Source organism: Dreissena polymorpha, chromosome 8 (assembly GCF_020536995.1).
Source record: "Dreissena polymorpha isolate Duluth1 chromosome 8, UMN_Dpol_1.0, whole genome shotgun sequence".
In the NCBI taxonomy this organism is placed as follows: domain Eukaryota; kingdom Metazoa; phylum Mollusca; class Bivalvia; order Myida; family Dreissenidae; genus Dreissena; species Dreissena polymorpha.
The window spans coordinates 53,109,968-53,123,413 of NC_068362.1; the positions used below are offsets into that span (position 1 = coordinate 53,109,968).

The following is a 13,446-nucleotide window of genomic DNA, read 5'->3' on the forward strand; positions in this document are numbered from 1 at the left end:
ATGGGCCTCTTAAATGTGAAATTCACGCTTTAAGTGTACGTTGGTTTTTCTCAGAAATATTATAATAATATATAAATAACCAGCTAATACGATTAGACGGTTTAATTATTGGCCAAAATGTAACAAAATAGTTATTATAATAACAGTAAAAAATTATATTTAAATGAGATCATTACAGTTCAACGTTTGCACCCCAACGTTATTTCAGACTCAAAACAAAAAAGAACTAATTCAGATTAAGTTTGAAGTCATAACCATATTGCTAAGTACAGAGCTTGATACCCTATATTAGAACTGTACTAATTGTAGAATGTGTATTTGACATTGAAATGTATCGTTCATTTGCCAATAGCGAGTGCTGAAGCGATTTACCGAATGAGAAAGGGCCGATAGGCGTGTGTGTGTTTGTTGGCCCATACGTCCGTAAAACAAATTTGTTTGTTTTTTCAAGCAGTTCCAATATGTGACCCGATACACAATAGTGTGCTTATTTTCAAGTAATAAGGAGATATAACTCCACGTTTTGCAAATGGATTGCGACGGCACTCATGTTAAGTTGCAATGACATAGGAACAAATAGTTTCCGAGATATGGCTCTCGACAAAACAGTATTTTGGGGCGGACAAATGGAAGGACGGGCAACGAAAAAAATAATAATATCCCGTCGACGGCGGCAAAAAAACAAAATGGAACTCCACTGCGCCAGCAGATAAACATTGTACTAGAGCATGTGCTCCTGCATTAATTTTAAAGAAAAGGGTGGCACAAACATATGCACACATTTTATTAGCAAGACAAACATATACACAACAGAAACAAACAATGAATAAAAGTGGGATCAACGCCCTGGTAAATCCAAAGAAATGAGGGTTAACAGATTTCAAGAAGCCCAGACCCTCACTCTTTGTTCAGAGATACTAAGCATGTAACAATAATTAAGCCATGCGTATCAGGAATACAGATAGGTATTCCTGTTCTAGTATGAATACAAAATACGAAAGAGTAGCATAATGTTATTTTTAACAAAAGTTCTTGAAAATAAAGTGAAACGAAACTGTAAGAAACATACAGGTAATCAAGCCGTTTTGTGTTACAGCACACCAAGTTACGTTTCCTTTCACTTTTTTGGGTAGTGTATTGTCAAACTTAAAGAATAAATTGATGAAAAATACTTTGAACACAGAGTGAATTAATAATAACAGTATATTTTAAAATATAGCAAAAAACGTGGTTTGTTTATATTACCAAATTAACAGATAGTTATATATGATGAATTCAAATGGAGCACACAGTTTTTGTTTCTATGGGACACTTTTCAGCATATGATGCATTCAAACATGACACGTGGTTTCATTTCAACAGCAAAATAAACACATTATACTATATGATGAATTCAAACACCATACTCGGTTAGTAGTCTATAGCAAAAATATATTGTAGTATATGATGAAGACTAACAGGACACACAATTTAATTTATATAACAAAAAAGCATAATCTAAAAGAATAAAGTCTGAAACTGATTTCTATAGCCAATTTATACAAAGTAGTATTATGATGAATTCTAACACGACGAGCGGTTTGATTTTTATATCATAATTTACAAATAGTAGTATATGATGAATTAGAACACGGCATTATTTTTGTCTTTATGAAATTAATGTTCACAAGTATTGGAATATTTGGAATATTTATAGGTGGAGTTATGGAATTTCTGCCTATACTATTTATAGAAGTTCTACGAATATTTGAAGCGTTTACAGATAGATCTAGAGGCACAAAAGCGTACCTTAGATATTATGACTAATGTTATGAAATAAATTAATAGTATTCGAGAAGAAAAATGCAACAACCTGAAAGCGAAACTCATATACTATAAAAATTCAATGATTTTCTTAGTTATTTGTGTTGGTTACATTTTTCATGCTCCGAAGCAGCAACAAACCTGACGTCATACTATTCTTTTTTGTATAGGCATGAGCCTGAAGTCATCGCAGTTTACTATTTAGGAATGAAATGAGGCAATTGTGTCAGTTTTACAACTCTACAACATCTGTTGAAAATTTAATGCTAAAAATTTTAATATAGAACACAAATAGTTAGTATATACTGACATGTAATTAAAAAAATCAAACAATGCTCGATTCCGAATCAAAACAATAATGTTCTATTGCATTTAATACGTTTGACGCAGACGTCTTCATTAAGCGACATATATTTCAGACATTCGTAATGCATTTGAACATTTCATACCCATGCATACCTGCCGCATGTATGTATTCAGGATATCGATTCTGGGATAATCTGAAGTCGCATCGAAACTCGATTTATCATGCCATCATCCATATTACAAAGTAAATACAAGTATTCTTCGTTATCACCGCTATAATCGTCATGATAATCTTCATCAGAGACATCAACATAACGAACAGACCACTTATTGCGCCCAGGTCTCCGGATGTATATTATGAATCGTTTCACAATAACATTCTTGAGTGTCTTTACTTTCTGCTGGACATTATTGTACTCCTCCATTGGGGTATGTTTAGAATGGAATGGGAAAAAACAGCCGAATTCCAGCCTTATCTCAACTTGCTGCGTACATGCAGTTATTGTGTTCAAAAGGTCGCGAAATTCCGATGGATCCAATGCATAACAGTAGATATTTAAATACTTCAATGATGGAGGTAGCTGTATGTCGATGTGTTCATTCACATATATTGAAAACATTTCCAGTTGTGTTAGCGATGATAGAGACTCCGACAGCGACTCTACATGCTCCAATGTCATACCTCTCCAATCGTCAAACAGACGCAGATTTTTGATATTAAGACCATGGATAGCCTCCCACAGACCATAGCGGTCTACACTCACACTTATAATAAGCGTTTCCAGCTGTGTGATCGAAGATAGAGGCTTTAAACCCGGCTCTGCATGATTTTCTATCGAATTACTCCACTCATTACTGAGGCTCAGGCTCTTGATATTTAAACCACGGAGAGCCTCCAAGAGACTTGAATTTACTACAAACGAGCTAAAACTAAGCGTTTCCATGTGTGTGAGCGATGATAGACATCGTGACAAGAAGTGTGTCAAACGTCCATTATGCATTAGCAAACCTCCATACTTACCACACAGATTCAGTCTCTTGAGGTTGAGACCATGGAGAGCCGTCAACAGAACGATACAGTCACTATTATTTCCACTAAAACTAAGATTTTCCAGCTGTGTGAGCGATTTTAAGGACTGCGTCAACAAATCTATGTGATTCACTTGCAACAATCCATGATCATAAATCAGACTCAGACTCTTTATATTCAGACCCCGCAAAGCTTCAAACAGACTGGGACAGTTTATAGGGACGCTTATACTGAGTGTTTCCAGCTGTGTGAGTGATGACAATGAATGCGACAACAATTCCTCTTGATTCACTATCAAACCTCCACATGAATATATCAGAAACGGACGAAGACTCAGGCTCTTGATATTCAGACCACGGAAACCCTCACACATACTGGGAAGGTCATCATTTCCTTCAATACTAAGTGTTTCAAGCTGTGTTAGCGATGATAAAAACTGCGTAAACAATTCTGTATGATTCACTCTCAAATATCCGGACCCATCACTCAAACTTAGACTCTTGATAATCAGACCGCAGAGAGCCTCCCAAAGACCGGGACAGTCATTCTCTAAGCTTCGCATGTTTACTTCATTGTTTATTAACGTCAATATGCTTGCTTTTGTACATCTATCTGATACCTCTGCAGACGATGTTATCTTGCAGTCCTCGAGATCACACTTAACGTCATGATCGAGTGTTAAAAGCGTGCTGAACAGGCTGCGTAGACAGCTGGCGGAACATGTGACACTTTTCAGGTTGATGTACTTTATGGAGGGCAGAACCAAAGGAGGGTCTACACTCTTGACTGGATCTTTACTGTTTAGAACAATCCAGACCGGCAAATCTGATGTGGCCGAGCAGATTGTATCTGCAAATTAACGCAAATTAAAAATGTTCAACACAATATGTAAAGAGTAAAAAACTAATGTATTCAGTATATTCACGTTAGCAAAATAACAGTCATGACTTAGAAAAATTACACAAAAAAACAACAAATATTTGATTATTAAGAAGTAACAATATAAATCGTAAAAATACAATACTTGTGTAATGCTTTTAATCGACAATATAGCCAAAACGTTTAATACATGAGTTGGATTTTAGTTACAGAATGGGGTCAAAATCCGAGTAAGCTTTGCTCAAAAGCTCACAGGTGCCATCCCCACTATAAGCATATCCGTTTTACTTTGAGATTATAATTATTCAAAACAAATTTAATATTTCAATTTTAAAGTACCTAAAATTTGATATTTAAAAAGTCTTGAAAATCTGTTAATCTGTCCCTTGTATAACAGTCATATTGGTTTTCAATGGCATACGTTCATATAAATCGTAACGAATTTTAATCAATTTTAATCAACATTGTTTGCATCTGCCTCATATTATTCATCTTTAATGAGACACACACTAATACTCCCGGTAGTTGTTTGTTTTTTTTAAGGTTTAAAAGGTATTTATAAATTTAAACTATTAAAGTAATAGCACGAATCTTTTCCGAATGTACATATAGATTCGATTGAAGTATTTATAAATTGACATATGACCTAAATAATCCATATGCTTAAATAAATGTCTTTTTGAGGAATTTGTCGCACGCTATACTTCTCTTGCGATATGGGGGATTCCAGTTCTTGCTCAGCAGATGGGTAATTTGACATACACAGATATAAGAGCCATTAAATATTATATTATACCAAAAACTTCCATAAATTGTAACTATTCTAATTTGTTAGCATTGTAATATGTATTTCTATATTTTGAGGAGTAATATGTTATGGTTAGAGCAAGAGCATCCACACTGGCCGAGCAGGAGACAGCGGAACTAAATAGAATGACCTGTTCGTCATCTACCCATTTGCTGCTAATTGCTACAAGATTGCCATTTTGTTAGTGTTGTTATTGATGAAAAAACATTATTGCATAAAAGGCTAAATACATAATATGCTATTAGTATGATGGTGATTTAAGTTGAAATGGTTGCCTGACAATGTATTAACATGTCGTTCTGATTAGAATTCCAATACTTTTGTTTAATAAAATGTTACTACAAAACTCGTTTATCATGCTGATACGAAAGTTTAACGCAATATATTGATTTTGTATACATTTTTGAAGTCAGAATAAAACACAAATTAAAAAACACATGACAACATTATTTTACGGGTCTTGTTAATAGTATTATGAAATCTAAAACATTACACATAACCGTATTATGGATAAATCAGCAAAGTTGTATGTTGACATTAACGAAAAAATTGACAATTAAATCCAGCGGTAGCATTTATGAAATAAATTGTTTTTAAATTTGTGCAAACGATCATCAGATTCATTCATGAGAATCATAATTGTGACCAGGCAAGCGTAAGATAATAAAATAAACATCACTGAAATTAAACACATTGTTAAATCAAATAAAGCTACCATAAGCAGTCGTCTGGAGTGTGCATAAACAATATATTACTTATCGCAAGGATGTTGATTGATTTTACCATGTATTAGGACCGAAAGAAAATAGGCCGTTTAACAAAATTATGCTGCACACAGTTTTGTTAAACTTGTTGAATTTCCAGGATGTATCTCAATACTTAAACACCACAGTAAGTGCATTCTCTAATGTGATATGAACGTATAATAGTGATGTCCTCAAAATTGTATCGTGTACATCCATGCATCATGTTTTGCAACAAAACAAGACTTGCTGAAAAATTGAACAAAATACCTGTCAACACTGCATTTTCGTTTAAGTGTTTCTCTAAAGTCAATCATTTGACAAGCGTTTATGAACTAGGTGCTATTAAATTATCTGTTTTACTTACAGCGCAATTGTGGGAAAGAACACGGTTACATTCACGTTTTAAACTTAAGTCTTGTGATTAACTTTTGTTTTCAATAACGAAAGTACAGGTCCTATTATAATTCATCGAAAAATCACCTACAACAAATGTATAAGGCTGAAATTAATTTCATTAACAATCGAAAACAATAACAGAGAACGCGTAAATTTGTAGTTATTATTAACCTTTATTTAATGGTGATTATTGTGAATCGTATATATTCGTATATCTTACCTCTAAGCCATATGCCGCCTCCTAAAAGATACAAACTTTTCAAATTGTGGCACGCTGACAGGCATAATTCAAAATGAGACGTAGGTTCGCCATGTGCAGTTGAACTCAGGAAGTAACTCGTGTCTATCTTTGCATATAAGACCTGGGCATTGAACGTGTTTGTAGACCATAGGTATTTTAAATTTCTTATGTTGCTCTCATTAATATAAACCTTACGGAGTCTCAGCTGTATGTCTTTCTGATTGTTGGCTGCTGCCTCTCTGATTCCAGACTCAATGATTCGCTGAAAATCCACGAAATACAGTCGAAACGCAATAGAAACGCCATTATGGACGCACATCAAAGCTGACAGTTCATTTGCAGCGGAGATGTTCATTCCACACAAAAATATGAACACTTGCGAAACTTCGAGACAAAAATTAGCGTTGCTTTTGAGATAGCTGAATATGACGTCATTTATGACGTTTGGATTACAGGCGATATAATATGCTGAGAGAAATTCCTGCAGAGTTTTGTGAAGGAACGAGTATGAGCTTACTGACCGACTTTTATTTTTCCTGTTTGTTAGTATTCCTGACTTGAGAGCAAATGTCTTGTGAACTTCAAACTCGTCAAGAGAAAAAAAGTTGGACAATGTTATCTCATTGAACACAATAGATGTGTCTCTCTCCAAAGAGAAGAGCAATTTACACGCTACTTCAGCCAGCTTATTTAAGTGTTCAATAATTGGCTGAAGGTAAGCTGTGCTAGAAAAACAGTGCACTGGTGGTGGGTTTGACTTATTAAAATATCCAATCGTACTATGAGCCTTTTTACAAAGACTTTCAAACAGAGTAGTGTACAGTTTACACAATGACGACCCATTCAAATGTCCCATCTCCTCCTCAGTCGCGTTTACCCAGGTACAGATGACCAGCGTGTACAACATTGGTGAGGAAGATAATGATTGAAGCTTACAATGATTAATGAATGCTTCGAATTGAATGGAAATTTCTTCTAGATCCCTAGTTTGTTCAATTACGCATCGAAGTATATTTTCATTAAATTCAGACGGATCACTTATCCCCTCGATTTCAAACAGAATATCGATTTGCGAATTCTTGATACGTTCATCAGCCAGTTTCCATGGTCGGGATGTCGTAAGGATCGTGCAAGTGTCGTTCTGAAATCCAGCCATGTAAGGTTCAGCGAGGTTACTTTCATAAGGTGATACCCATTCATCTAGACCTTCCCGTACTACGAGGCAAATTTCAGTTCTTATTATTTGTACGAACAGTTTGTACACATATTCGCGTTCGTCTTCAGAAAAAGTTGTATTAATAAGCTGCTTTTTAATCATCTGCGTAACATCTGTCTCGTCTCTTGAATCTCTCAAAGAGATGTAAAATAGGAAGTTGAATCTTTGAATTGTGAACACATCATCGAATGCTGTATTTTTATTGCGAGTTGAAACCTGATTTCCATGGCACCAGTCATAAACTAACTTGGCTGAAAACATAGATTTGCCGCTTCCGGGTTCACCTTGTAAGTATATACGCCGATTTGAATAATCATCTGTGTAGAATATATGTTTGTATGTCAGTGCTTGCTCCATTTTCACACGTGTCCCATCTTTTTTTATTTCAATTCGGTGCAATTTTGGCGTTGCATATATATCTGTTATAGGTTTGTCAAGACTCTGATCCAAGATTGAAAGAGGCATATTGCTCAGAGTGTTAATGTAGTGTGCCCTTAAACGTCGACGAAAATCTGAAGACAGAATACGTATGTTGCATAATATAGTTTTTGGAAAACTCAAGGTATCTGAACCTTACGTGATGTCACCGAATTGTAAAGTAGCGTCAGACTGGACATTGGTTTATGAGATTGATTAAAACGTATATCTGCAGGTAATGATTAGTTTAGCCACTTTGTTTATGAAATTGGCAGACAGAAGGTCGTTTTTATCAATGGTTTAGTGATAAAATGTAATTAAATGTCAACCAAACATGTGACGACTTATTCGGCGACGTATAGAGTAATCTGAAGTCACACTTACCTTTACACGATTGCTCGTAGTTAGATTCTCTAGACTTTCGACAATGTTCATCAAGTTCATGTTTGCATTTGCCTGTGTGGTCACTAAGTTGCTGTTTAAATGTGTGCGTGTGTGCGCTGAGATCCTTTCTACAGTTTTCAATGTAAATCCGAATCTCATCAATAGCCGTCTCAGTGATTTGTTCACTTTTTTCAAGTTTATCTTGTGAAGCCTCTAACAAATCAACAATGTCCTCTGTTGTTAGCTTCAAAACGTCGGTTTGTAGCTTAACAGTAAGAACTATCTTTAAACATGTATTCAAAATAAACACGAGGTAACATGTCTTAAGTTACATAAATATCGACACATAGATATGAGCATGTTGACTGTTTAATAAGAATATCTTATACTTCATCGGGTTTCTAGGTTCATCCTGCAAAAATACATTTACATTTTAAATTGCAATCTAATAATTATATAATAAGCATAACCTCAGCAAATGAACAATATACCACATCTATATGCTCGAATATGAGGGACCATTTGTAGATACACATAATTTTTAACAATATTAACAATACATTCGCCTGTGACAAAGTTGTATTAATTAACCCGAAAAACGCACTAAAGCGACAAAGCATAATGTACTTAAAATACGAGCACTTAATGATAAGAGTTCTAAACTCATATACATAAATGGATTTAACTCTCCGCAAATGATTGTTTCGTATACCTTTGCTAGTTTCCTCACAGCCTCTCGTGAAGTCAAGTCGTGGGCTAGACATTTTGGGTCAGTCAGCAGGCCAGTAAGTGTTATGAAGATGTCCTGAAGATCTGTGTCTGTGACCTTGCAGGTAGACGAATGACGAACAGTTCTAACAATTTCTCGCGCCTAAAATGTAGATGGTAAAGTATTGCTTGATGAAATAATGTCAGTTTGTAACGATAACATATTCAAGCCCTGCATTCTAAAAGAATCGTGACCAAGATACCCGCATATATATTCAGAGCGCGAATATATACAATGTTTAAGGACAAAATAATATGCTTAACAATGCATCACTATAAAAATACATCCTTGTGAACTTTATTAAAACCAAACGTGTTTTCCACCGTCAAACAAAAAGCAAACATGTGTGCAATGTATCCACACATACTTACTCATACAAACATTATTTTATCGGAGACAAGTGTCTCACAAAAGAACATTTACCCAGAATAGCGCTCGTAGTAAGAGCCGCATCGACATCAAAATACACAACATAAGCTGGGATTGGTTTCTAAGTGAAATGCTAATCAAGACTTCAGATAATAACTGTGTTATCAATAAATTCATGAATATATGAAATTATCAATGAACTTGTGTTGACGAACGAACCCACGGACAGTAGGTTACATTTTATTCTGCTATTATTGTAGGACTAAGTAACAAGATTTATTTAATATAAAACATTTATTAACCTTTGTTAAAAGGCATGGTGAATGTGTCTTTCCTGGAGCTTTGGGGAACGAAAACAAGTTATCGAAGTGTTTGCAGTTCATCATAAAACTGATGACTCCGTTGAAGTCTGTATCTTGAATTGAATTTTTCTCAGTATAACCGTCTGGAGGTAAATATGCCTTGGCTATTTGCCAATGACTTGATGACCACTTATCAGCCAATGTGTTTTTCCATGAAGGATTGGAGAAGGTATGTTGCTTTGCAATTTCGACAAGAACTTTATTACAAACGTTAGCAGGACATGGTCGTGGTTGTTTAAACGCGGTGTCATGCATAGATGAGCAAAGGCTATTTGCTCCTCGTTTATTGCATATCCCTGGTGAAGGGCATTTCAGCAAGTTTGCAGTGTTACATCCAATACATGCGACTGTGCCGTTTGTCAAGATAGCGTTGTATATATTGCGGTGTAGACTTTTAGCCTCTGTCTCCACGAACTGCTCTATGCCAGACTTAGCAATATCAATTGCCAACCATGCCTTCAGCCAGTTCGTTCTTTCCGACTCTGTGAACACATCGGCTAGACTCGCCATAATGTTTTAGTTAACTACATCGCAGAGGAAATCATAGTTCGGAAGAAACACGCCGTGTCTTTAGTATCACCTGTAAAATATAAATATCAAAAACATCGACCCAGTAATTTCGAACATTATATTTTTTAATCTTTAGAGTGGATTGGTGATTATCAATAAAGTTGATCATATATGACATTTTTGATGTTGATGACAGTCGAGATTATGATGTCGAACGTGAGAACGACGGTAGCGATAATTATTATGCATGTGATATTATGCCAATGATAACAATGATATTTATGGTGGATTTTGTTGATATAATAAAGCAAATATATTGATACATTTGAAATAAATGAGAGAATAAACAAGCAATTATAAAACTGACAACTACGGAAACCTTTTACTGTCTTCCATTGATTGGCGAGATGTATGATGTTTCATAATAATGATAATAGATAATAGAATAAAAATACTCTATAAAGATGCTGCCATATTATGTGCGTGGTTATTCGTGTTTATCATTATATGTTATTCGTGAATAATTGTGTTGTATGTTCAAATATAGGCATCGTCAGTTAATAACGGATCTCTGTGTGTGTAAATATTGTTATGTTGATTATTTAGCATTATCTGTTTGTTCTCAGTAATGACATGGTGTGTGTTATAATTGTAAATTGTGTGTTGTGGGTAACATATTGTATGCCGCGTGTTTATTATAGTATGATGTCGTCAAACCATTTTTTGTGGGTTTGTAACATTGGTGTAATGTGGTTGAACAATGGTATTTAGCGTCGTTGAACTAGATTGTTGTTGGCGAACAATAGTATGTCATGTGGTTGTTAAGGCACGTTGCTTAATTATTATGGGCGCATGTTGTTTTTTGTTGTTGTATCATTTATGTTCATAATGAGCGTAAGTTAATTTATAATTCATGTTAAATCATGGACTGCTGTGTGGGTATGGCAATGAAAGTCGCACTTACTTAAGTATGCAGTGTTGTTAAAATGGTGATCTGTGTTTTTTATATTACATGTAAATTTCTAATATTTACTATGATTTCGAATAGATATGCGCTATACTTATCTGTTAATTTAAGTCTGAAGTTCATGGTGATAACATATTGTGAATTTTAGTTCAATCACTGGATGTAGAAGGATTTCGCTCCACAAACTTTACCCAATGCATGGTTTTGCCATACAAATGGTCAGTTAAAGCTCAAATATATCATTCGTCAATTGGATGAAAAATGTGTCGTGTACATCTGAATTTCATGGAAATCACTTGAAACAATTGTACATGTAAGTAGGTTGCTCTAGATACGTAGAAAAAAATGTATGTTTCTTTAATAAAATGACAAGTTCTAGAGCAGATAACTAAGACACGCGTAAATCGCTTGGCATACAAATGTGTCTTGCACATGTTCTCTTCATGGTTATTATTGATGTTCAATTTAAAAGCTTCAAATGAAAACGTAGTTCGTTCCACAAATATACACAGGTTTATACATACAATGTAGGAAGTGATAAGTAACCACATACATCAGGAACGCGTTGGCTAGCTCAAGGGCAAATAACTGAGAGACGTGTAAATCACTGGGCATAAAAATGTGCCATGCACATCGACACATTCTGGTTAGGACATACTACAAGTTTCATGTCGATAAATTTAGAACAATATATGCATAACAAATGAATATGTTCAGCGGCACATAACATAAATGTGCCCGTTACATGTTAACCTCATGGTAATGCCATAGTTAAAGGTGTTACGAAATAGCTTGAGAAATGTAGAAGTTGTTAACATCAATCACCTATAAATATAAAATATAATGAAAACAGATCGACAAATCAACCAACCAACCTACCTACCGACAGACCGAGCATGTGACTCGTTTATACATGTGTACCCTTTATCAAACTGCGCTAGCTGCGGGTATGATGCAGTAACAAATAAACAATCGTTGCCATAATACAGAACATACGTTCCATGGATAAACCTAAATAAGTATGCATAGTCAACATACCAATTAACTAGTATATAAACGGTTCATCCATAACTAAGTTCATCAATCATGGGTTCGTAAGTGTTGTGGTAAACAAAAGTACATGGCTGGAAAATACAATTGATTAACTGCAAGTCCTTGAACAAACAACTGAAAGGCGGGGCTAAAATATCCGGCCATAAGTTAATAACACACAAGCATAACAATCAACGTGCGTTAGTTTTTATCCTCACACAACGTACTCTTATAACATATAAATAGCCAGCTGCCTTCAACACAATTTATGCCTTTCTGCTAAGTTTGCTAAGGATTCAAGCATCTATTTAGAGTCGGATTTCCATTATTCTAAAATAGATATTGGGAAAACACTAAAGATTAATTTCTTCAATGTATATATATACATATAGACAATGTAAATCATATACAATTACTCAAAAATATCTAAATAATGTTTGATTATTCTGTATTTTATCTTAATATAGCAATTACTTGTCACATAAATATGCTCATATGTAAGTTTTAATAAACACTTAAAACGAAGAGAGCATTATAAAAAACTTAATAAGAAACTAAAACGTGTTAAAATATCCGTTCACATATGTTGATTTGTGATATCACTAACTAGGTAGATACGCTTTAAATATAAATAGTTTACTATTACTATACTTTACCTTTTAATTTACATTTTTAATGTCCGTTTAAACATCAAATTGTGAATCAACTTTCGAATAAGCCTGCAACACGGTGTTATCGCGCCGTAAATGAATAACCATTCGCGTCCAAACACCATGTTTACTTAACAGATAAATTATTGATTAGACAATCACATCTTACATTACAGCATTTAAGCAATCTAACAACGCAAACATCTTAATCTAAACTGAAGTCAAAACAAAAGTCAATATCAATATTCATATCGGGCACTACTGCGATGAATAGGATGGATATTATTAAAATTAAATAAGGAGTCGACACATATCTGGAATACCATTGCTATTATCAATTAAGATGATATCATTCTGAATAATTTTACTTTAGGCCCCACACATAAAAATAATCAAGGTAATTTATAAATCCTGTTCCAATTTCTTCTTAAAAATCAGTTATACTCGAATTTAAATATGTCAAGAGTATGACCGAACCATTATCACACAATAAGTGGTGTGCAACCCAAAGAAGTTTAATCCACGCACATGCAAGCAGATGTTCGAAAAATAATCGAAAAA

The 13,446-nt window shown here is 34.5% G+C and overlaps 1 protein-coding gene across 1 annotated transcript; it reads right to left on the minus strand.

The window, feature by feature from the left end:
* Positions 1–767: 767 nt before the first annotated feature.
* Positions 768–13,053, minus strand: LOC127843245 (uncharacterized). The gene is made up of 6 exons (XM_052373109.1): positions 12,892–13,053; positions 9,667–10,306; positions 8,939–9,097; positions 8,227–8,491; positions 6,189–7,937; positions 768–3,988 (listed from the first exon to the last, which is right to left on the minus strand). The coding sequence occupies exons 2-6, from the start codon at positions 10,234–10,236 to the stop codon at positions 2,280–2,282; spliced, it is 4,452 nt and encodes a 1,483-aa protein (XP_052229069.1). The 5' UTR covers positions 10,237–10,306; positions 12,892–13,053; the 3' UTR covers positions 768–2,279.
* Between the last annotated feature and the right edge of the window lie 393 nt (positions 13,054–13,446).

Bases quoted from the DNA above. Each gene is read 5' to 3' on its own strand.
- LOC127843245 (XM_052373109.1), bottom strand. From the start codon at position 10,236: ATGGCGAGTCTAGCCGATGTGTTCACAGAGTCGGAAAGAACGAACTGG. The intron at 8,492-8,938 runs GTATACGAAACA...CTTACTGTTAAG, and splicing joins CTGTGAGGAAACTAGCAAAG to CTACAAACCGACGTTTTGAA. The intron at 3,989-6,188 runs GTAAGATATACG...GTTAATTTGCAG, and splicing joins AGGCGGCATATGGCTTAGAG to ATACAATCTGCTCGGCCACA.